The 25,840-nt window shown below is 44.8% G+C and overlaps 1 protein-coding gene across 1 annotated transcript in view; it reads left to right on the top strand.

Annotated features, from left to right (window-relative positions):
* Positions 1-25,840, top strand: part of LOC124718885 (aminopeptidase Ey-like) — a 209,084-nt gene that overhangs the window by 167,325 nt on the left and 15,919 nt on the right. Inside the window, exons 13-14 of the mRNA XM_047244525.1 lie at positions 1,580-1,723; positions 7,686-7,767. Of these exons, the coding sequence (XP_047100481.1) occupies positions 1,580-1,723; positions 7,686-7,767 (226 nt within the window). The remainder of the gene's footprint in view (positions 1-1,579; positions 1,724-7,685; positions 7,768-25,840) is intronic.

Raw genomic sequence — 25,840 nt, 5'->3', positions numbered from 1 at the left:
CGTATCGAAGTAGTGCATGGAAGTATGCATAATACGCCTGAAGAACTGTTGACTTGCTTGCACTTTCATTTAACACACGCAGAGCATAACAAGCTTTTGAAAGTTTTTTCCTCAAGTTCTTTTACATAACAGTCCCATTTTAAATTATCTTGTACCCATAAGCCTAGAACCTTAGTGTCAGTAACCGAGTTCAGTAAACTTATTTGCAAGGTATGGTACTATGTTCAAATGGAATGGAATGGACTGTGTCGTCTGGTCCACCTGAATCGATCATTGACTGTAAATCATTATGTTCGGCAATTTTGGGACCATTTGCAGTCATCGGTGAACTTCATGTTCCCAAACGACGTGAAATTTTTGCGGATGACAATGTGGGTTACAATTGTGCGCGATTGCTTTGAAGAATACTCTGGACAATTTGAACAAATGATTTGTCCACCCAGACTGCCCAACACGGAACACAATTGAGGGGTCACTTCGTGCAGAGGATCCTCCAGCGGCAAGGCCTTCGCTGTTATGGGCGGCTGCAGAGGCAGCATGGCTCAGTGCTTCTGCCAGGGACTCCGATAGCTCGTCGAGTCCGTGCCCTACGAGCCAGTCAGACAGAGGTCCGACACGATGCTACGAGGTGTCCCACGATTTTTGTCACCTCAATGTAGTCTGCAGTACATTACTGTTGTGTACATTGTTCCGCGTAGTCAGCGTGTACACAACTTTCCCACTAGAGCACGCCCCGCTAAGCACAACAGCGCAGGCGCAGCGCTCGTCCGCCTCCGCACTAGGAGATGGCGCTGCCTTAGAGACGGACCAAATTCTGCTTCCGCCGATCCGTGTATTAATATGTAATGCAGCCAATGAGATTGCTGCGAACGTAGAACCTTTTCTCCTCGCGGATCACACTCGCGCAGTGACACCTGAATGCGCGACCTATTATAACGAGTGTACAGACCTCTGATTAGTCAGTCTGCATTAGTCTGCATCAGTCTGCATTAGTCTGCATTAGTCTGTAGTCAAGTTTCAGTCTGCACCTAATAAGATTACCATATTCCTGTACATAGCCATGAAGGTAAATGAATAGACACTTTGTCAAGTATCAGAGATATATGTGAGAATAAGATTAACGTACCTAGACCAAAGGAACTTCAGATTGTCAATTGCAAATAGCATCCAGAATCAAGTTAAGTAAGGTTCATGATTGTTATTATTTTAATAAATGTGTGTGAAAATTGATCAAGTTCTGTTTGAAGTTGGTCACCGTCAATCTGCTACTCTAAGCGTGCAAGTGGCGTTTCTGACCTAACGGCAGAAGATAAACACGCCACGATAAGACCACGAGACATATTGCTGACATTCCCCTACTTTCTTAGAGCGACAAGTCAAATAATCTGATAGTGTGTGTACCGAAGGTCTTACAGTATGCGCACCACAATTACACACTTCTCTACAGGAGATGCCTGTCTGCACTAAACTTGAAAATTTAGGTTAAGTTTAAAAGTTTACTCTGTGGCTGCCAGGCTATTGTGTCGGATTTCTTGTGCTCGGCTCGAGTTTCTGAAAGTTGTCCACCGTGTGCCGGCAGGTTGTTGGAGTGGTCCGTTCTGGAGGGCTACAGCATCCGGCCGCAGGACAGTGCGACCGTTTTCTCCGGCGTGGCGCAGAACGAGTACGGTTTCCACATCGCTGAGGAGTTCTTCTACAGGAACATCACTCAGCTGCACCAGTTGTGAGTAGCCTAGAGAAGCCTACAGTAGACTAATGCAGCCAGAGCTATAGTCTGATCGGCGTAAGTCAATCCCCGACAGTTGCAGTGGGCTGGCCGCGGCAGGTTCGTGCTTCTACCTCAACCGGTAATGTAAAGCTGTTTTGTAAACGCTCCTATGCCGACGCCTCAGTGTTGTCACTGTTTCTGCCTGCAGCCATTACCGCTTTGCCTCAAAGTTGGCAGCAGGGCCGTCAGGGATCTTCTTACGCTGTCTCGACTACAGCTGCTCGCTACGTGTCACCCACTCAGTCGCCTCTATCCTAAAGGGAGTCTCACATGTTCTGAGGTTCGTCTGCATTTGCTAGGTTGCACGCTTGACTGTCGGATAGCAGTGAGTGGAAATACATTGTAAGGCCTGCTGCAAGTCCCGATTGTGTCAAAAGTCCGCTTCAGGTACTGGATTTTGTTAGAATAACTGACATACAAAAACTCCCCTTGCCTTTCTGCATTGTTTCGTGCAATAATGATTGCTGGTGAGTGTTCCAGGCTCTACAGGGTGTTGCAAAAAGGTACGGCCAAACTTTCAAGAAACATTCCTCACATACAAAGAAAGAAAATATGTTATGTGGACATGTGTCCAGAAATCCTTACTTTCCATGTTAGAGCTCATTCTCTTCAAATCACATTAATCATGGAATGGAAACACACAGCAACAGAACGTACCAGCGTGACTTCAAACACTTTGTTACAGGAAATGTTCAAAATGTCCTCCGTTAGCGAGGATACATGCATCCACCATCCGTCGCACGGAATCCCTGATGCGCTGATGCAGCCCTGGAGAATGGCGAATTGTATCACAGCCGTCCACAATATGAGCACGAAGAATCTCTACATTTGGTACCGGGGTTGCGTAGACAAGAGCTTTCAAATGCCCCCATAAATGAAAGTCAAGAGGGTTGAGGTCAGGAGAGCGTGGAGGCCACGGAATTGGTCCGTCTCTACCAATCCATCGGTCACCGAATCTGTTGTTGAGAAGCATACGAACACTTCGACTGAAATGTGCAGGAGCTCCATCGTGCATGAACCACATGTTGTGTCGTACTTGTAAAGGCACATGTTCTAGCAGCACAGGTAGAGTATCCCGTATGAAATCACGACAACGTGCTCCATTGAGCGTAGGTGGAAGAACATGGCGCCCAATCAAGACATCACCAGCAATGCTAGCACTGTAGAGCAATGAGTCGCATGTCAACACAAGCACCGAAGTCAACATTACCTTCCTTCAATTGGGCCAACTGGCGGTGAATCGAGGAAGTACAGTACATACTGACGAAACTAAAATGAGCTCTAACATGGAAATTAAGCGTTTCCGGACACATGCCCACATAACACCTTTTCTTTATTTGTGTGTGAGGAATGTTTCCTGAAAGTTTGGCCGTACCTTTCTGTAACACCCTGTATTTCGATGGCTTCTCAATACAGCCCCAGATAACAGTTCGTCATATTCTTTCAGAATACTTCACTAGGTGGTTAGCTGAATGACTTCTGGCGATCACGCTTCTTTTCAGGGTATTTATACTCCTCTCAGATGGCGGACCCATCAGCCAGTAAGACTCAGTGCATCTAGGAACACCACCAAATATGTCTAATGTAGCTCTGGATGATATGTCAGGAACAAAAGAGCTTCATCGAGCGTGATCATACATCGCTCAAGATCACCAGCAACCAAGAGAACTGGACGTGAAAGACTTCATTGCATAAAGCAGTAAAGCCTTCTTTCCTCCAGTGTGGTGACATCTACGCTAGTTAACAGGCACCTTGAAGTTGCGTTACAACTGAGCTGCACCTGCAGTGAGGCCCCACCTTCCAGGCCCAACACGACTCCTGACTCTATGCGATACTGTTAAATTTATGTTGGAAGAAACAAAGGAGATAACAAAGAACTCACTGACGAATGTGTTTGACAACAATGCAAGAACTGTTGGCTCTCACAGTCTGAGAAGAAAGAGAGTAAAACACAATTACAACACTTCCCAAAGCTTTATTCCTTCAGGCAAGATGTTAAAGAAGGAGACAAAATTTTATATTTAGATAATACTGTTGAAGAGGTAGTTAGGGAACTGCCTCATACTTTACATGTGACACATGTTCTTTATTTTACATCGTCAGTACTACAGAAAGTGACGCCGCTGGCTACACTAATTTTTTTTATCCTGTTTCGTTTTATGAGATTTCTTTCTGGCAATTGTATTTCTTATGTTGCTCCTTTGCCTGTGCGCGTATTTTCTGTCTGGCTGTGTTCTCCGTCGACAAGCCACGAAATGAACACTGCCTGGCGAAAAGAGTGAAGCACCCAGATGAGGACGAGGAGGAAGCGAAAAGAAGCTTCACAGGTCGCAAATCGTCGGTTTTACACAGAACTTGATAGTACAAGCCCAGTAAGTACGGTTTTGTATGCCCTCTGGTCTGGATGCAAGCATTGATTCCAGGGGAAGGTTGTCGTAAGCCCTCTGTATCCTTTCCTGAGGCACGTTGGCCCACAGTTTTTGTAACTGCCTTCCAATATCCCAAATACGGTCATTAGGACGCTGATAAGGACCGAGTTGGTGCCACATGTGTTCCACCTAGGAGAGATCTGAGACTTCTGGTGGCCACAGCAGTACCTCAGTATCGTGAATAAGTTCGCATGAGCGATATCATGCTGGAAAGTGGCACCGTAGTAATATCACATGAGAGGCAACACATGAGGATGTAGGATGCCCAGGAAGTGATTTTATGCTATTGGAGTTCGCGCAGAGTAGTTGGCTTTCCACATCGTGCTACCAGGATCGACACCTCTGCGTGTCTCCGAAACATAGCAAGAATGAGAATTCGCGCGAGGTCGCAGCCACACTATATGACAACGGTCATCCAGGATAGCACATATCTGCAATTCATTGTGTAACACAGTGTGGTGACATTCACCTGTAGCTTAATGGCAGGCTACCTGTGGGACAGTAATTCCCTAGCATGGCTGCTGACAGTCTCTGACCAATAGTGCAAGGAAACCCATTACTTGTTCTCAAATGGTAGCCACAGATAAGAAGGGGTTACATACATACATCAAAAGAAGTTGTGTGCCAGCTCAGTTCCTAGGGTTGCGGAACCTGTGCAGAAAACTGGAATAGAGATCAACATAAACATCGTTTCAGCACTTTTTATTGCTCATGGAAACCACACATTGCATCGTGTAACACCATACAGCGAGGCCTTCAGAGATACCCAGTAGCACGTCCTCTTGCACTGATGCGTGCCTGTATTCCTCATTCAACTATCCACAAGTTCATCAAGGCACTGTTGGTCCAGATTGTCCCACTCCTCAACGGCGATTCAGCATAGATCCCCCAGAGTGGTTGGTGGGTCACTTCGTCCATAAACAGTCCTTTTCAATCTATCGCAGGCAGATTACACAGGGTTCAATGTCTGGAGAACATACTGGCCACCCTAGTCGAGCGATGTCGTTATCCTGAAGGAAGTCATTCACAAGACGTGCACGTTGTGGGTGCGAATTGTCATCCGCGAAGACGAATGCCTCGCCAATATGCTACTATAAGGTTGCACTATCGGTCGGAGGATGGCAATCACGTATCGTACAGCCGTTACGGCGCCTTCCGTGACCACCAGCGGCGTACGTCGGCCCTGCATAAGGCCACCCCAAACAGCAGGGCACCTCTACCTTACTGCACTCGCTGGACAATGTGTATAAGGCGTTGCCTCCAAACACGTCTCTAAAGATTGTCTAGTTGAAGGTATATGTGACACTCATCGATGAAGAGAACGTGATGCCAATCCCGAGCGGTCCATTCGGCATGTTGTTGGCCCTATCTGTATCGCGCTGTCGTGGTTGCAATGATGGACCTCGCCATGGACGTCGGCAGTGAAGCTGCGCATCGTGCAGCCTATTGTGCACAGTTTGAGTCATAACATGCCGTCCTGTGGCTGGACGAAAAGGATTATTCAACATGGTGGCATTGCTGTCAGAGTTCCTCAGCCATAATCCGTAGATAGCGGTCATCCACTGCAATAGTAGCCCCTGGGCGGACTGGGTGAGGCTTATCATCCACAGTTCCTGTCTCTCTGTATCTCGTACATGTCCGAACAACTTCGCTTTGGTTCACTCCGATACACTGGACACTTTCTTTGTTCAGAGCCCTTCCTGGCACGAAGCAACAATGCGGACGCGATCGAACCGCAGAAATGGCCATCTAGACATGGTTGAACTACAGGGCCGTGTACCTCCCTCCTGGTGGAATGACTGGAACTGATCGGCTGTCGGAAATCTCCTAATAGGCGCTGCTCATGCATGGTCGTTTACATCTTTGGGCGGGTTTAGTGATATCTCTGAACTGTCAAAGGGACTGTGACTCTGATAGAATATCCACAGCCAACGTCTATCTTCAGGAGTTCTTGGAACTAGGGTGATGCTAAACTTTTTTGATGTGTGTATGCCAGGTGCATATTAGGTATTAAAATCCATGGAGAAGAAATAAAAACTTTGAGGTTCGCCGATGACATTGTAATTCTGTCGGAGACAGCAAAGGACTTGGAAGAGCACTGAACGCAATGGACAGTGTCATGAAAGCAGGGTGTAAGATGTACATCAACAAAAGCAAAACGAGGGTAATGGAATGTAGTCGAATTAAGTCGGGTGATGCTGAGGGAATTAGATTAGGAAATGAAACACTTAAAGTAGTAAAGGAGTTTTGATATTTGGGGAGCAAAATAACTGATGATGGTCGAAGTAGACAGGATATCAAATGTAGACAGGCAATGGCAAGGAAAGCGTTCCTCAAGAAGAGAAATCTGTTAACATCGAGTATTGATTTAAGTGTCAGGAAGTCGTTTCTCAAAGTATTTGTATGGAGTGTAGCCATGTATGGAAGTGAAACATGGACGATAACTAGTTTGGACAAGAAGAGAATAGAAGCTTTTGAAATGTGGTGCTACAGAAGAATGCTGAAGATTAGGTGGGTAGATCATATAACTAATGAGGAGGTATTGAATAGGATTGGGGAGAAGAGAAGTTTGTGGCACAACTTAACTAGAAGAAGGGACCGGTTGGTACGACATGTTCTGAGGCATCAAGGGATCACCAATTTAGCATTGGAGGGCAGCGTGGAGGGTAAAAATCGTAGAGGGAGACCAAGAGATGAATACAATAGACAGATTCAGAAGGATGTAGGTTGCAGTAGGTACTGGGAGATGAAGAAGCTTGCAAAGGATAGAGTAGCATGGAGAGCTGCATCAAACCAGTCTCAGGATTGAAGACCACAACAACAACATGCCAGGTGCACAACTTACCGATCCTCACTTGTCGTGATCAGACATAGTCGACCACAACAAGTATACCTGCCCTCATTTTCCCTTGCAATCCGAGAAGGAGCCACAGTCACATCTGAACGCCTCACAAATCTCGCTACTACACAGTCCAACCATCCGGCCAAATGGAGACCCGCAGTGAAGCCTCTTTCAGACTCCGTTACTCTCTCACACGAATCTGTGGCATCTCCCTGTCCTTCACAGCCATCACACATCATTTGAAGTTGTTCACATTCCGGGGCAGCGAACAACAGTGAACATGAACGACACTAAAGCAGTTTGGTGGCGATTCTACCTGCTACAGAGAACTGCAAGTCTAATCATTCGTGCCATCTGGGTGATCCACTTCTTTTCTGAGGCCGTGTACAACAGTCAGCCATTGCCATAGCTTTACGTGCAGCCACATTTTGTCGCAAAAGGAGTCGCTCCTGCGGCCGAAATATGACGGAGGGACCACAGTCGGAGGCACCCGCTGTTGCAGCTTCGGGCCCCAGCCGGACTCTCTGTCGCGGTACGTGCACGCTGTGGCGGAGACCCTGTTCACCGATGCGGACCTGCTGCAGGTGAGAGCAGGCTGCTGCGTGTGGTGTCTGGTTGTGGCGCTGTAGAGCACTTTCTGTTGCAGCTACGGCCCCAAGGCGAGCCGCCTGTCCAGGTACGTCAAGGCCATCGCCGAGGACATGTACACCGAGCGGGAGCTCAAGGAGGTGAGTCAGCAACCAGAGACCTCCATTGCTGAGGGGTTACACGGCAGCTGCCAAAGTCTGTCTGGCACGGCACACACTAACTTCGTCACGGGTTGCACGTCCCACCGAAACACCTCACGTAACCTCACCCCACACCACCAGGCGAGACCACAGGGCAAGCGCTAGACAGCTATTCACCACTAGTCAGCACACTCACTTCCTCATTCCACATAGAGTATTCGTACAGCACACACTGCTAAGTTTCCTCTGTGTGATGCCATTAGTGTTAGCATACCCCCTGCACAAAACTGTGTGGCCTGCATTCATTGTGCACATCTTCATCTAGCAATGCCCTGTGGTCATGGCTTCATTTCCTTTCATTCATTTTGTTGTTGTTACTTTCCAGGTCGCTGCCTAATGAGGCTCCCCCCTGTCATCCCCCCTCCCCCACAACCCTGACCACCGCCTATAAATTCCAGTGCTTCTTCATACATGAGCAGTAAGTTCACCCATTACTGAGATCGTGACAGCATGGGAAAAATATACACTTTTATTTTATCTCGAAGATTTTACAGGCTTATAACCTCTTCTTGTGCTTTTGTCCTGCGTTTATGCGGTTACCTGTGTAGTGTCCTGTGGTTGGCAGAAAAGAACTAACGATCAAGTTTCAACACAGTTATTTAACTAAAACGCCTTCTTTGCGTATGCTAATTTCCAAACACAACACAATAGAAACACAATAATTCTTGTTGTGCAAAGACAATGAAAAGAAATAATAACAACCAAAATACAATTCCAATGTGGCGTTACTCCCAACAAGATACAAATTTCTACAGAAAGACTACAGCGAGTATCTACTGGGCTAGAGCCGGCCTAGGTATTGGCCAGTGGAGTCCCAGCTGTACGTATGCACTGCTGGTTTGACTCTGCTGGCATGCTTATAACACTGATTCTGCAGAGTGCTACACTTAGTCACGTTAGTTCCAGTTGGTGTATCTCTGTTACACGGCTTTTCACAAAGTAGTGACGTGTCTGTGCAGAAAGATTGTTGATGTTTACATTCACTGGCGATATTTTAACATGAGCACTTGAAGGGGGGGTCGGCAGCCCACCTTGCCTGTCTGTTGTGCGGGCCGTTTACATAACAAGGGGCCGCTACGACAACCTGATGAAACCGAATATGTGTATTCCAACTGTCTGCGAATAGCATTATCCGTGTGAAAGTGAGCGAAAGTTTTCAAAATGTCTGTGAATCGTGTAGCTGATGCGAGACCTGGATACCAGCCCAGTAGTCATCTATTGGGATTTGAGAAATCGTCTAAAAACCACATCCACACTGACCTTCGTCATTAATATGACAGGCATATTTCCTTCACGGCTGGAGCATGTCCCCATCCCATAAGTGGCAGTTTAACATGCACAGCTATTTGGCTGGGTGTTCTGCAAGGTTCTGTACACCTGTCCAAGTTTCGAGAAGCTTCTAAAGACTTTGAGTAGCAGGTTAATCACCAATTACCCGAGTGAGCCCGAAGACTATAGTTTCCACAGCAAAGTCAGTCATCTTAACCCTCCCTTGTCCATCAATATCCCTCTGGGAGTTTGGCCGGCAATATTTTTAGGTAAAATATTCCAGAGTGGCCGAGCGGTTCTAGGCGCTATAGTCTGGAACCACGCGACCGCTAGAGTCGCAGGTTCGAATCCTGCCTCGGCCATGGATGTGTGTGAGGTCAGGTTAGTTGCATTTAACTAGTTCTAAGTTCTAGGGGACTGATGACCTCAGAAGTTAAGTCCCATAGTGCTCAGAGCCACTTGAACCATTTGAAACTAAAAGTATTATTTCTGAGGTAGTGGATCACGTATAAATTGAAGTACTTAGAAAGCGTCTTTTCATCTGTTGCATACGAATTTTTATTTATACAACAAGACACATTTCGCCTCTTTTAGCGAAACATCTCTATTCTTGATATTAAATGATGTCCTGGATGTGATATTTAATGACTTTTTGATCTCAAACAGTTTACATTAACATTTACAGCAAAATGACAAGGTACTTACAGGAAAAGACCTTATTTACTACTCAAAGTTCATGCAGTCCACCCCCCCCCCTCCCCCTTGTAGGAAACTGGTTGATAGTCACACTTTTCTTCATAGAGTCGCCATAACTTTATAACATACTGTTAAGACAAAACTGCCATTTTGGCGTGTGTGTGTATGTGTTAGAACATTTTTCACATAAATGAACAAATAAACACACGCACACACACACACACACACACACACACACACACACACACACACACGCTCACGGAAAACAAAAACTCGGGAAGTTGACAAAACTAGCAGAAAAAATCACAGTCTACACACCAAAATTGCAGTAGAATTAATGTTATGTAAAGAAATTTTAGCGACACTGCACGAAAAAGTACGACTTTCAGCTGATTTTCCACGTGCAGGGAACCTGCACGCTCTTCAAGTCATGAATTAGACCTCTTAATGTAAGCAAACTTTCATTTTGTTACAGTACTAGACTTTTTCCAGCACCTTCACCTGCATACACGTATGTAATATATATATATGCTGTGCACATCTCTTGCTACATATCCTCCTCCTCCCTCACTGACCATCACCTCCTCGCCTCCCTAAGTATCCATCACTTCCCCCACCTCTCTGCCCACCTCTTCTTCCCTCCCATCTTTCTGTCCCAAGTCTCCCTCCCTCTCCTCCCCTCTCTGTTTCTACATCCCCTCCTCCCCCTCTCTCCCCACCTCACCACTACTACCCGCTCTCTCACTATCCATCCCCCTGCCCCCTCTCTCCCCTCTCCCTATCCACCAGGGATATCCGTTCAACACATGTAGCCCCTGCAGAAGATGTCGATATAGCAGGCCAATGTTACTCCCACAACGTGCCTCTCGCGCACCACAGCCCATATTCCACAGGCTCAGAAACCCTTTTTTCCCACGCTGTGCAGGCTGCCACGCAAAACAGGCAGATAAAGCAAGCCGATACTACTCTAGCAAAACGTGATTGTTGTGCTGGCGAGCCCATATCGGGGGTTGTAAAACCATTTCTTACTCATGATGTTCTAGTATGATAAAAAAATTATTATTATTATTATTACGTTAAATATATTTCAATTCTATCAATTTAAATCTGTATTTCATACTAGAATGCCGTGTTCCCAGTTTGGCACAGCTTTGCCACAGGACACACGAAAGCGGTCGAAGACGTCCGTCTTCTGGTCGGCTCCTGATCGTTGTCAGGAGGAGGCTAGTTTCTGATTACGCAAAGACTTCTATTACTTGGAAAAGAACAACCCGGATTTTTTTTACGTAATCAGTATGAATTTTATAATTACCTAAGGGACCTTTAACAATGAACAATAAAAAAAATGCATTTGCAAATGAAATCATTAATAAATGGGGCTGATATGAGTTGTATAGAAGACAAGGGGCGGCCTTCTGTACACGACCAGGATGCCGCAGTATTTTCTGCTGTAGTAAAAGCTGTTTGACATTCATAAAAATAATATGGCATGGAGATTAAAAAAGTATAAAGGAAAAGAACAGAATAAGAAGTCTGGTAAACACTAAATATATTCAAACAATTCTCACTAGCAAATTAGGGCTTATTTATAAAACAGTATAACTTACATAAGTACTTTTTTAACAGTATGGTGCGATCAGATTTCAGCCTGTCCTGTGCTGTCTCCTTGGTTCACGTTTTTGGTCACAAATTACAGTCATTACTTTTCTCCTTTCGTTAAAGACAATTCTTGCACTGTTCAACACCTCCGATAACAATAACTTGCTGAATTACAGTCTCGAACATAAATTACTTTAATTTTATTAATTAATAATGTTGTCTGCACGCTGGCAAGACCGCTCACTTTTTAAACTTAAAGTCCACCTCCTTTACGTTTTCACGTAACAAGCAGAAGCACATTAAAATCTGAAGATCTACAAACGTTTTTTACTGTCATCTTTTATTTAGATCGAAGCGGAACGTTCAGTTCAGCTTCTGTTAAAATGTTTCTTTGACTGCGCAATCGATGTATTAGCATCCGCGCTAGATGCGCATCTTTACAGTTATGTAAATTATACAAAACAAATGTCTTTCAAAGGGTACTCAAAGCTTTCATAGGACGGAAATACCAATAATATTACATCGTGTAACCTGCCCTATAAAGCAGATCGAAAAGGTAGCTCGATAGTATTACCATAAAACACACCTGTCATGAAAGGCAGCCTATATGGCAGGGGCTTAAAAACAGGAATGTCTGTACCTCTGTAAATATTAGAGCTAGAGTGTTATACACCCCCTATGTTGGTCATTTTGCGGCATAGATTTTGTGTCAAATGTGGCCCACTTCATTCCAGGGGCATGGGAGGAACTCTAAAAACCAATACGTCAAAATGTAAAATCGTGTAACATTTGAGTACATGCACTGAAGACATATTGTTAAAAAGATCAAACGCACCTGGAAGTATAAATAAAATTATTCTCCAGCACATAAAAAAAGTTTTCTCGCTAAGTGGTACAATTTACGTGTAGCTGCTTCAAAAAATGATCACTGCAAGGTACTTGATACATCAAGTGCGCCTCTATTTGGTCGGCATTACTCCCACATTCCAAAGGTCCCACATAGATGTCTGTACTCGAGAGTGTCGGGGCTGCTGTAAATCCGTGCTCAGTATATAACACATGCTGCAGATGCACTTTACTGCGTAGTTTGAATCTGCTACACAGAGGACACTGACAGTTTGCAGCCACGTCTTTCTGACGTTGCAGTAAGCATCTACCGTCACACCACATTCTTTGACAATCCTGAGAGTATCCAAACAGAAATTCAGGTAACAGCAACACAGTGGAAGCAGTGTCGGCGTGAGAACAGCGACAGAGCGCAGCACGATCTCTTTCGCAGTCGGCAATCTTGTGCTCCGTGTGACGTCAGTGACTAGAAGTCTTTGAGCGAACACTATCGGTCTCTGGGGGACTCCTCGGGAGCGGTGATCGTAGATTATCGCCCTTGCTCCCCGAGCACAAAGTCATAACAGAGTATACGAACTAAAGAAGACGAAGGAAAATTAATACCGATACAAATACGCTCTGCCAAAATGGCTTGAGAAATATATGTGTATATGTAAACGTAGACCTGTGAGTCGAGAGGGGAAGATGCTCCAGTGTAAAAGGGGATGGCAAGTATTGTGTAGACAGTAGAGAAGCACAAACAGCAGAATGGGTCGGTTAGGGAAGCTCAGTGACTACGAATGTGGGTTGGTCACTGGATGTAACCTAAACAACAAATCCATAAGCGACATTTTGGCCCTCTAAAGCTGCCAAATTAGGCTCTTCCCGATGTGAGGGAAGTGGAAAAGAGCCGTCCAGGGTGGCCACGCATTCTAGGGGCGCCTTGCCACGGTTCTCGGAGCTCCCCGCTCGGAGGTTCGAGTCCTCCCTTGTGCGCAGATGTGTGTGTTTTCCTTAGCGTAAGTTAGTTTAAGTTAGATTAAGTAGTGCGTAAGCCTAAGGGCCGATGACCTCAGCAGTTTGGTCCCATAGGAACGTACCACCACAAAAGAGTGGAAACGCAAAGGAAAAACCACAGAGAAGCAGACGTCATGTACTGACGAGCATTGCAAAGAGTGGCTGTACCAAACGGAGTGACTGGTGAGTCTCAAAGTGCTGCCAGTAATCTAGTGCCTATGCGTAGGGAGCCAGAAAGAATGTGGTACAGTGGCCTGAAGCCACGCATTTCTGGAGTCGATCCTAAGCGACGCTTGAGGTGGAGTAAAGAGCGACGCTACTGGAGTGATCGATCGCACTGTAGCCTGTCGCATTCCAATTTGACGAATGCCTGGAAAACATTATCTGCCACCACGTGCAGTTCCAACAGTGCTGTACAGATGACGTGACGTTACAGTGTTTTTCGTGGTTGTGGTGTGGTCCTCTTATTGTACTTAAGAAAACACTTAATTTGTAAGAATATGAACACATTTTACAGCTTTGGCTACTGTGTAAAGTAGAGTAATCTTTTGGAGATGATGATTCTTACTGTTAACATGATTATGTACTCTCTCATAAAGTAGCACCTATGAAGCAGTGCTTTGTGGAGCAGTGCAGGTTCCCGACCTGAAGAAATCAAACAGCACTGGGATGAGTTAGAACGTCGATTTCTCTGCACAACTCAGCATTCAACATCACTACCTTCTTAGCTTCCCACTCTAGAGGAAGAACGGGCTGATATCAATTTGCAGACATTCAGACACCTCACTGAAAGTGTCCCCAGAAAACTGCAAGCCATCATACAGATGCATACCCCCACCACCACCTCCCCTCCTCTCCCAGCCTCAGCCACCCCGCTAGCCCTCCCATCCGTCTTCATCGAGACAAAGAGCCCCTTAAAGGACTCCTTGACATACTCAAGGAGTACCCCATCACATCAAAACGGCAGGCGAGGACCTCTTCCGCCTGTCCAATCATCAAAGTCCTCCACACCCTTCATACCGTCAACATTGAATTCTCCCCCCCCCCCACCAAGTCTCGCCACCTCTGGGTCGTCGTCAGGGGGCTCCCTATGAAGCATACTGACAATGACCTGAAGGCAGCCTTATCTGCCCTCAACATCACACCCAAAGTCATCTCGAGAACATCTCCCCCCTCACTTGTCGCCCCACCGCTTCTTCTTCGTTCTGCCCCAGACACGCCGGAGAACTGCCTCCTCCCCACCCTCACCTCCATCGAACTCGTCAGCATGACGATGGAGAAACATCACTCCTGGAGGCTGACCCTCGTGTGCTATTGCTGTTAGGGCCTGGCGCACATTGCGGGTGACTGCACCTGCGAGGTGCACTGGGGGTCATGCCTCTTCCGAGTGCTCCAAACCCCGAGAGGCCCCTCCCACTTCTGCCCGTTGTGGTGGAAACCATATGGGCAGCTACATGGGCTGCCCCAAGATCAAATCTATTTGCGCCAATCAGCGTCGATCTTTGGGGCCCTCGGCGGCGACCCATCCAAGCGTCAGTTACTGTGGCGCCCTAGGGTAGTCAGAGCTGCGGACTTACCCTCACCACACCTCTCGCTCCCATCCCGCCCCTCTGGGCTCCTACCCACCCCCTCCTCTCCATCCCCATCCCATGCTCCCCCCACATCACTCCCCCTACTCCCGCCCCAGCAGGTGTCAAGCTCTGCTTCTCCTTCCTCATAGCAGGTGTCATGCTCTGCTGTTCCTTCCCCACCCCAGCAGCGGGCGTCAAGCTCTGCTGCCCCCTCCCACCCCAGTACAATTACAGCAGCACCCTCTCCCCACCCCTTCCTCTATTCACACCCCTTTGGTGACCTCATTTCCAGTGTTGTTGAGGCTCTGACCTTGGCAACGCCACTGCCTTCATCTACTTCCTCCAAACCATCCCTCTCCAGCTTGCCTCCGCCATACTGCTCGACGTGTCAAGGACATTTGATTCGGTCTGGCATGAAGGGCTGCTCTACAAGTTACTCTCACTCGGCTTTCCAGTGTCCCATGTACAGCTAATAGCCACATACCTGGAAGGTCGCACCTTCCACGTTAGGATCCCCAAGGGGAATTCTACACGACGACGCATCAGGGCAGAAGTACTGCAAGGCAGAGTACTCAGACCGCTACTCTACTCCCTCTTCACAGCTGGCCTGCCCTTTGCGCCGAGGGTGCATTTAGCCCTCTACGCGGATGACACTGCGCTCTTCTCTCGTACTCAGAGTGCGGCAGGTCGTCAACAGCGGCTCCAGGGGCAACAGATTCCCTTACCGAATGGGCTAGGACCTGGCGTCGGGCATTTAATCCTCCAAAACCCAAGCCCTTGTCATCTGCCGGCGCCACATTCCCATTTGGCTCCCGCAGGTGTCCGTCTTGGTACCCCAGTCCATTGGACTCCTACTGCGAAGTACTTGGGAGTTAAACTGGACCAACGCCTCACCTGGCGCGCCCACATTGATGACGTGTGTCGAAAGAAGATAGGGCGACTATGCCTGCTCTACCCGCTCATCAACACCACCTCTTCACTCCTTACACACTTTGCTGTCAGATTGTACGCCTCCCTTGTTGGTCCCATCCTTGAATATGCGGCAGTGGTGTGGGGCAATACTACACCCACCCACCTCTGCCATCTTCAAACCGTCCAAAATCGAGCTCTCCGGCGTGCCATCCACCTCCCTTTCGACTTCCCTACCCAAGAACTCCACATCCTGTGTCCACCGCCTGACCACCACCTGCTGGCCTGACCTTCTCTTCCACCCTCCATGACTTCCCATTCACTAGTCACTTTCGTGTCACTTCATCTTTTTCATATCACCACTCCATCTCATCACCACATCATGGCATCCATCCCTCCTCACCGCCCCTCACGCCACCCCCACCGCCCTTCACGCCCCCCCCCTCCAATGTCGGCCTAATCCTTACAGGCCCTTCCCTTTTCACTTCTCCATCTGTCATTCTCCGACTGCTCTTCCCCCCCCCCCCCCACTTTATCCCCTCATGACTGTCTGGCACCGTCGTCACTGACACCGCCATGAAGACGAGGCCAGGACAATGGCCTTTTGCTTTCATTCAACTCTTACTGTCCCTCCTCCTTTCCTTTAATCTGTCATTTACTTCTAAGCTACCGGCTAGTCAATGGGCCATTTGTTTTCTTCACTCTCTTACTGTCCCTTCTACTATCCTTTCATCTGTCATTTTTAAATACTGCGCCGGCCAGTCAATTGGGCCGTTCGTTTTCCTGCGTCTCCTATTATCCCTGTAACTATTCTTACATCTTAAAAAAAGGAAAGAATAAAAACAGCACAACACTAAGTCAATCACAGCACCTTCAAGCAATTTCCCCCACAAATCATCAAGACCGAAGGAGAAGGGCCCCAGAGGCGCTAGCACTTCACCAACAGCCGAGGGTCAAACCTCAGTTATGTGGGAGCGAGCGAGCGAGCTCCGGTCTCGAAAACAGGCATAAGGCCGGGAGTGCGGTGTGCTGACCACATGCCCCTCCATACCCGCATCCAGTAAGGCCTATGGGCTGAGGATGACACGGCGGCCGGTCAGTACCGTTGGGCGTTCATGGCCTGTTCGGGAGGAGTTACAGAAAATATTAGCCATTCTTTTCAGAGTTGTGGACGCACTTCTCTGAGGAATGCGTCGTTTTCTCTCTATACATACTGTAGTTCACTGTAGCTTAAAGGGTATCCTTTAGCTGTGCGAAACCTTTTATATACGTATACATTTATAGAAATTATTGATAATAACAAAGACCTTCTTTGTGCTGTCGTTCTCGTAGGACTAGTAATCTAGTTATAAATCATTACCACCACCCACGTTTGTATACAGGGTGTTACAAAAAGGTATGGCCAAACTTTCAGGAAACATTCCTCACAGACAAAGAAAGAAAAGATGTTATGTGGACATGTGTCCGGAAACGCTTAATTTCCATGTTAGAGCTCATTTTAGTTTCGTCAGTATGTACTGTACTTCCTCGATTCACCGCCAGTTGGCCCAATTGAAGGAAGGTAATGTTGACTTCGGTGCTTGTGTTGACATGCGACTCATTGCTCTACAGTACTAGCATCAAGCACATCAGTACGTAGCATCAACAGGTTAGTGTTCATCACGAACGTGGTTTTGCAGTCAGTGCAATGTTTACAAATGCGGAGTTGGCAGATGCCCATTTGATGTACGGATTAGCACGGGGCAATAGCCGTGGCGCGGTACGTTTGTATCGAGACAGATTTCCAGAACGAAGGTGTCCCGACAGGAAGACGTTCGAAGCAATTGATCGGCGTCTTAGGGACCACGGAACATTCCAGCCTATGACTCGCGACTGGGGAAGACCTAGAACGACGAGGACACCAGCAATGGACGACGCAATTCTTCGTGCTGTTGACGATAACCCTAATGTCAGCGTCAGAGAAGTTGCTGCTGTACAAGGTAACGTTGACCACGTCACTGTATGGAGAGTGCTACGGGAGAACCAGTTGTTTCCGTACCGTGTACAGCGTGTGCAGGCACTATCAGCAGCTGATTGCCTCCACGGGTACACTTCTGCGAATGGTTCATCCGACAATGTGTCAATCCTCATTTCAGTGCAAATGTTCTCTTTACGGATGAGGCTTCGTTCCAACGTGATCAAATTGTAAATTTTCACAATCAACATGTATGGACTGACGAGAATCCGCACGCAATTGTGCAATCACGTCATCGACACAGATTTTCTGTGAACGTTTGCGCGGGCATTGTTGGTGATGTCTGGATTGGGCCCCATGTTCTTCCACTTACGCTCAATGGAGCACGTTATCACGATTTCATACAGGATACTCTACCTGTGCTGCTACAACATGTGCCTTTAGAAGTACGACACAACATGTGGTTCGTGCACGATGGAGCTCCTGCACATTTCAGTCGAAGTGTTCGTACGCTTCTCAACAACAGATTCGGTGACCGACCGATTGGTAGAGGCGGACCAATTCCGTGGCCTCCACGCTCTCCTGACCTCAACCCTCTTGACTTTCATTTATGGGGGCATTTGAAAGCTCTTGTCTACGCAACCCCGGTACCAAATGTAGAGACTCTTCGTGCTCGTATTGTGGACGGCTGTGATACAATACGCCATTCTCCAGGGCTGCATGAGCGCGTCAGGGATTCCATGCGACGGAGGGTGGATGCATGTATCCTCGCTAACGGAGGAGATATTGAACATTACCTGTAACAAAGAGTTTGAAGTCACGCTGGTACGTTCTGTTGCTGTGTGTTTCATTCCATGATTAATGTGATTTGAAGAGAAGTAATAAAATGAGCTCTAACATGGAAAGTAAGCGTTTCCGGACACATGTCCACATAACATATTTTCCTTATTTGTGTGTGAGGAATGATTCCTGAAAGTTTGGCCGTACCTTTTTGTAACACCCTGTATGTGAGCGCTGTTGCTGACGTACATAAATCGTGTCGTTGTTGTTACACTAGTTAGCTATTTCTCCGTCATACGCAATGCTAGACGTTGTTAACACTGCCGTTGGTAATTGGTGGTGCGTTTGATTACTCACTCCTTGCAATAATACTACTTAAAATAAGCGTGGTGATACAATCTTTTAATTCTACCACTTACTAGGTCTACTAATAAATATCACCCGATGTGAGGCTTTCTTAATACTATATACGGTCCCTGAAAAAGCGTCTGCCATTTGCGGTTCTTAAGTATAAGTTATGGCTTAAAATGTGTTCTCAAGAGTACCTTTTCACCTTGTTTATGTTCCAAAACTTTATGTACGTTAGCTCGAAAGCTTTCTTGCTGATTTGAGCTTGGGTAGTGAGTCGAATTAACGTTTGTCGGATTTTTGCATCAAGATTTGGGCTTGCATTTTGTGCTTTAGGAATGGGGTTAATCCATTCATTTTGTTCTCTTCACTGAGAAATCAAATCGTTGTGGAGTAAAACCGATGGAGAATGAATTCTAACAAAACATGTTAGAATTTTTTTCGCTTACATTTTCCGGGGCCAAAATGCCCCCAAGTGATATGAGTGTGCCATAAGAGATGTTCTTCAAATTCCTTAGGAACGCAGACAACCCAGTTGTCGCTTGTAAGAGATGTCCGATGAAATAAGACATTGTTGTGCATCTTGAAGCGTTTGCATACAGGATGGTCAGTACTGATGGTGACCAAATGGTTGATTTTGTTCCATCTCGGATCTGAGTTTTGTAACTGTGCAATATGATTGCACAATTGAAAATATCTTCGATGTAAAGGATCGTTCATTAACAGTATTCGAAAGTTGGACGTTTGTTCTAGAAGATCTTTGGAATCTGTAGATCCTTCCGACATTCTGGAGAATGCGTCAGCCAAAACGTTATCTTTACCTTTTATGTAAATGATCTCAAAATTATATTCTTGTAAGAATAAGCACCATCGGGTCAAACGAGAGTGTCGCAGTTTGCAGGGGAGGAGAAGGCTTAGTTCTTGGTGGTCGGGAAATACTTTTACTTTATGGCCTGAGATGTAGTAGTTGAAGCGTTTAAGTGACATAATCACTGCGAGTGCTTCGAGCTCAGTTACTGAATAGCACCTTTCTGCTTCAGGAACACTCGACTTGCGAAACTGATAATCTTATTTTCCTGAGCATTGTTGGTTTTGACTACTTGAAAGAGAATGGCGCCAAGCCCTTGAAAGGAAATATCAGATGAGATGCAAAACTTTTGTGTCATGTCGGGATGGTGTAAGACAGGGCTATTGACAAGAGCTTGTTTTATAGAATCGAAAGCTTTTCGGCATTCTGGAGTCGAATTCTAACGTGTGCTTTTCTTGAACAGTTTCGACAATGAAGACTTGTTCATTACCTGGTTGGACAGAAATTCCCTGAAGAAAGAGACGAGGCCAAGAAAGCTTTTCAATTGTCGCTTAGTGGTTGGTGTAGGAAAATTTTTGACTGCACTTATTTTGTCCGGATCGGGTTTGATTCCATCTGGGGAAAGGATGTGACCCAAGAATTTGATTTGAGAACGGGCGAATTTAGACTTGGTAAGGTTAGCTGTTATTTACAATTTGTACAGAAAGCAGATGGCAGTTATAAGAGTCGAGGGGTATGAAAGGGAAGCAGTGGTTGGGAAGGGAGTGAGACAGGGTTGCAGCCTATCCCCGATGTTATTTAATTTGTATATTGAGCAAGCAATAAAGGAAACAAAATAAAAGTTGGGAGTAGGTATTAAAATCCATGGAGAAGAAATAAAAACTTTGAGGTTCGCCGATGATATTGTAATTTTGTCAGAGACAGCAAAGGACTTGGAAGAGCAGTTGAACGGAATGGACAGTGTCTTGAAAGGAGGGTATAAGATGAACATCAACAAAAGCAAAACGAGGATAATGGAATGTAGTCGAATTAAGTCCGGTGATGCTGAGGGAATTAGATTAGGAAATGAGACACTTAAAGTAGTAAAGGAGTTTTGCTATTTGGGGAGCAAAATAACTGATGATGGTTGAAGTAGAGAGGATATAAAATGTAGACTGACAATGGCAAGCAAAGTGTTTCTGAAGAAGAGAAATTTGTTAACATCGAGTATAGAGTTAAACGTCAGGAAGCCGTTTCTGAAAGTATTTGTATGGAGTGTAGCCATGTATGGAAGTGAAACGTGGACGATAAATAGTTTAGACAACAAGAGAATAGAAGCTTTTGAAATGTGGTGCTACAGAAGAATGCTGAAGATTAGGTGGTTAGATCACATAACTAATGAGGAGGTGTTGAATAGGATTGGGGAGAAGAGGAGCTTGTGGCACAACTTGACTAGAAGAAGGGATCGGTTGGTAGGACATGTTCTGAGGCATCGAGGGATCACCAATTTAGTACTGGAGGGCAGCGTGGAGGGTAAAAATCGTAGAGGGAGAACAAGAGATGAATACACTAAGCAGATTCAGAAGGATGTAGGCTGCAGTAGGTACTGGTAGATGAAGAAGTTTGCACAGGATAGAGTAGCATGGAGAGCTGCATCAAACCAGTCTCAGGACTGAAGACCACAACAACAACAACAACAAGGTTAGCTGTGATACCATATTCAAGAAATTTCTGAAATACCTTTTGAATGAGTTCAATTTTCTTTTCCCAAGTGTTAGTAGCGATCAATAGATCGTCTACATAAACGGTAACGTCATCTAATAAATTCTGTCCATGTACATGATCGAGTGCAGAAATAAATACACCTGAGCTGACATTCAGACCGAAAGGCATCACTCCGAATTGGTAGGAACGTCCACTAAAAAGAAAGGCTGTGTACTCTCGTGTTCTTCGTGAAGTCTCACTTGCCAGTACGACAGTTTGAATCGATACTAGACAAATAGCGAGAGTTTCAGGACGAGTTCTGACAAGGAGAATAATTTCATTTATCTTCCGGGCATGGAGTACCAGACGTACCCTATTATCAGATTTGAGAATGGTTAGCAAGGGACTGCTATAGGGTGAATCTGAGGTCTCAATCACTTTCCATTTTAACATCTTTTTAATTTCTTCTTTTACCGCTTCTCGGCGAGAAAAGGTAATTGTGTATGTTGTTCTGCGAAAGGTGGAGTGAGGAATTACTTCCATTTGATATTCAACATCCGTTATTGTTCCAGGTCTCGTAGAACAAAATATGGATGAAAGCGTTTAGAAGTCGGTGATGTTCTTGTCGCTGCTGGTCATTTAAGTCGGTCGATTCCTGAGTTTTGGCAACAATTTCATTTCTGTCTGGAAGATAGTTTTCGTCATTGTTGTCATAAAGTTTATTGTCAGGTACGTCCCAATAGTCGCGAGGACTTTTGTACTTTCTTATCAATCGATGTAATTTCAATCGATGACCTAAACGATGATTCCGAACTTTCTCTTTAATTAATTGTAAAACAATTCCATGGTCGTTAACATTCAAAGTACAGATTCGATGATAAATGTCGATTTTAGCTTTCGTTTGGCGCAGGAATTCCATGCCAAGCAAACATGAGATAGATAAATTTTTCACTACAAGGAAAATGCTTTGTACAACAATGGACTGAAACTGAATCGTTATTAAAGCTTGAATGTTAATTTTATGGATCTGCAAGATTTTAGCTCCGGTTATAGTGCAGTTTTGAACAGGGAGAGTCGATATCTTTACAGTATTTGACAATTGTTTAAACAAACAAGGGAAACGGCATTTACATTTGCTCCTGTATCAATAATAGCGGTCGTTTTAGCTCCTTGTAAACATAAATATGTTACTGCCTGTACTTGATCGTCGTACGATTTGTCTGTTTCAGTAATGACGTTTTCATGTAGCAGTTCGTCTCGTATATCCTGTTTGTCATTATGCCGTAAAACAAGAACGTTATTAGTATGTTGGTGGAAGTAACAGACTCGTCGGATGCTGAAACTAGTTTTCCATTGTCTGCTGGCTATTCGAAGTACGGTTGTTGTTTGTAAAATTCACGGCTTTTGTTCGCCTCCATTATTTGTCGGCGAATAGAATTCGAACGAAACGAGTTTCAAATTGAGGCTCGAAACTTGGTGCGTTATTATTTTGACTGTGTTACACTATCAAATTTCTTTGTCCAATATCTTTGTCAAAGATTGGTGTAATAGGGACTTTGTCAAATGTCGTCCAATATTTGATCAAAACTAGGACCTCGCTATAGATTTGATCAAAGAAATCGCTTGTCTTGTGTTCACTGCAATGTGACATGTTACCACATGGAGCGCTAGCATCGCTGCAGCGTTCTGTTGTCTGTAGTGTTTTTATAAACATTGCCGGTAAATACAATTGGTGTGTACCAACAACTACAAAATTAATAGAGATGTATGAAGCTGATGAGGTGCTTTACAACGTGAGGCACCCTGAATACAAAAATAGATTAAGAAGATTGGAGACGAGACCTGACCTGACCTGACCTGACCTGACCTGACCTAACCTAACCTCACCTAACCTAACCTAACATAACATAACACTCTCCTGTAGCAAGGAATCGGAGTGTTACATTGAGCCTGTCTTCTGAAGATGTTGCAGTTCTTAAGTGAATATTGTGCTTTCTGATACAAGGATACGCTTCACTGAGCACATACAGAAATATATGCTCATCCATTCTTAAGTAATTGATGTACGACTTGACGTCTTCCACTGTAAGCTCACGTAACAAGTTTTGTTGAATGCTTTTATCGTGTCGTCATAAAACCCATGGCTTCACCCAGATTATATTAGTTTTTCGTTCCATTGACTTGAAGATTTACCCCAAAATATTATCCTATATGACATTATTGAATGAAAGTAGGCAAAGTACGCAAGCTTTTTCATTTTTATGTTGCCTATGTCTGCTAACACTCGAATTGCAAATACAGATTTGTAAAGGCGTTTCTGCAGTCCTGCGGTGTGCTCCTCTCAACTGAATTTCTTATAAAGTTGTAATCCCAGGAATTTCAGACTGTCAACCTCGTATGTATGGTTCCTTTTTTTCCCCCCACTTCTTTTCCGCATGTGCACACAATGCAATTGCGGTACGTGCAACTGCTGCGGTTAATAACAAGTTGTTGTCAGCCATCTTGAACTTTGATGAAAAATTTGATGACAGTGTAATACCCCTTCTAGCGCTACGTCAAAGATCTTTGTCAAATATATTTGACGGAATATTATATCACATCTTTGATCAAATCTTTGACAAAGAAATTTGATAGTGTAATATCGGCCTAATACATGGGCGATTGTTGTTGACTTGCGTTCCACGGCTGCGCTGTTTGTTGATAGCCGCGCTGCCAACTGCAGTTATTTGAATTATTGCCATACAACTGGTACAGAGGCTAATTTCCGTACTGCCTTTCGTTAGTGTCATTCGTACGATTATAACGATTCCAATTATTATTCCGGTTTCGCTTCTATGGGTAGTTATTGTCTGTTTGCCATTGAGAATTACCGCTATAGCTGTTGTGGTACTTGCGTTTTCTGTTGTCCGGCTGAGAAGAATTGCTGTTATTGTAATTCGAGGATTGCCAACTGTTGTTACTTGAACTGTGTTTCTTATTGGCGTGAATCTCCTCATGAATGAGATTTAATGAGTCTAATATAGATAGAAAATCTTCCTGATCATCCTCCGATACATTAACTAATTTCTCTTGTATGAATGCTGGTAACTTCGAGTTCAATATCAGTACGACATCTTTGCTCGAAATAGGGGTATCCGTGATCTTGCCTAGATAATTCTCAAAGTACTTCCGTAGACCTCCATTCTTTGGATTAACGGGTTCAACCTGATAAACTTCTTTCCTTAGACTCTTCTGTACTCCATCGCTCCAAAACTTGTCAAAAAATGCCTTTTTGAAGTCACTATAAGTATGGCATCGATAGAGCCTCTCGGTGCCCCTTAATGCGGATTCGCCGATAATATGTCCTGTGACATATTGGATTCGCTGTATGTCTGTCCAGCTATTCGGAAAAATACTAGAGAAAGATTTGAGAAATACAATAGTGTGAAAATCCCTTTTCTTTGGATTAAAGGACTGGTAGTTTCTGTGCTTAAGAAGACTCTCTTCTTTCATTAGAGTACCAATTTATTGGTTGAGGCTGTGTGTTTGCAAGATTGGGTCTATTGTCTGTGCGGTACTGGTGGTTTTGTGATTCCTCACCTATGTCGCTTACTGACAGCAAAGAGAGTGGATAGCGCTGAGAATGTTCTCTGCCTTTCGATTGAGCTTGCTGCTCAAGGTTTTGCAATCGTTGCTTATTGGCAGTTCGTTGGTCACTGCACGTCTGATTATTCCTAATTCCCTCACGATGGTGTCTCCTGTGACGATCCAGGTGTTTTAAGACATTCAGTGTGGCTGTTTGGACTGCTTCCGGTAAATCAGTTCCTTAGATGACAACCATTTTTTGGTATTTTTCATCTAATCTTTTTACTTTCTCACTGAGATGTTTGGCTATTTTTTTTTCTCGGTATGCAGTGATAACTGTTTAATTTCATCTGACAGGCGGTCTACTTGTTCTTTGACAGTACCAACGTCGTTGATTTTGTGTAAGTGATGATCAATTATTTCGACACGCGAGTTTTTGGCAGTAATATCGCGGTTTATTTTACTAAAGTTGTTGGAAGTTTGTTTGCCTAATTCCGTACAAGCTGCTTGAAGCAGAGTATCTATTTTAGCTTCATTTTGCTGATGTATTTGGTCGAGTTTACGCTCGATCTGATAGTTCTTGTTTTAATGTTTTAACTTCTTGAACAATTTTGGCATCTAACTCAGTTTTAAATGAGTCAAGAGTAGTCTGAATTTCTTGCCGTGTTGCTGAATTACTAATTTCATGTTTTGTTACAAGATTAAGGGGCTCCGGAACGCCCTATACTTCCAATGTTAAAATAACGCTTATAAATTACATCTTTCCTCACAAAGTATTTGAAGTAGGAAGTTGAACTTTTTACAGATTATTTATTGGAATATGGGCTACAACTTAACACAGGGATTTTACAAAATTTTAGTTCAGTTATTAAAGATGATTTTTTTTCAATTGTAATGAAAATTCACAACATTTTTTTGCAATTTTTTATTTATATATTCAAAAATATACAGTTTTTTGGAAAAAGGCTGTGTTAAATTATGCAGAAGGTA

Source organism: Schistocerca piceifrons, chromosome 10 (genome assembly GCF_021461385.2).
Source record: "Schistocerca piceifrons isolate TAMUIC-IGC-003096 chromosome 10, iqSchPice1.1, whole genome shotgun sequence".
Classification (NCBI taxonomy): Eukaryota; Metazoa; Arthropoda; class Insecta; order Orthoptera; family Acrididae; genus Schistocerca; species Schistocerca piceifrons.
This window is presented reverse-complemented; position numbering and strand designations above follow the sequence as displayed.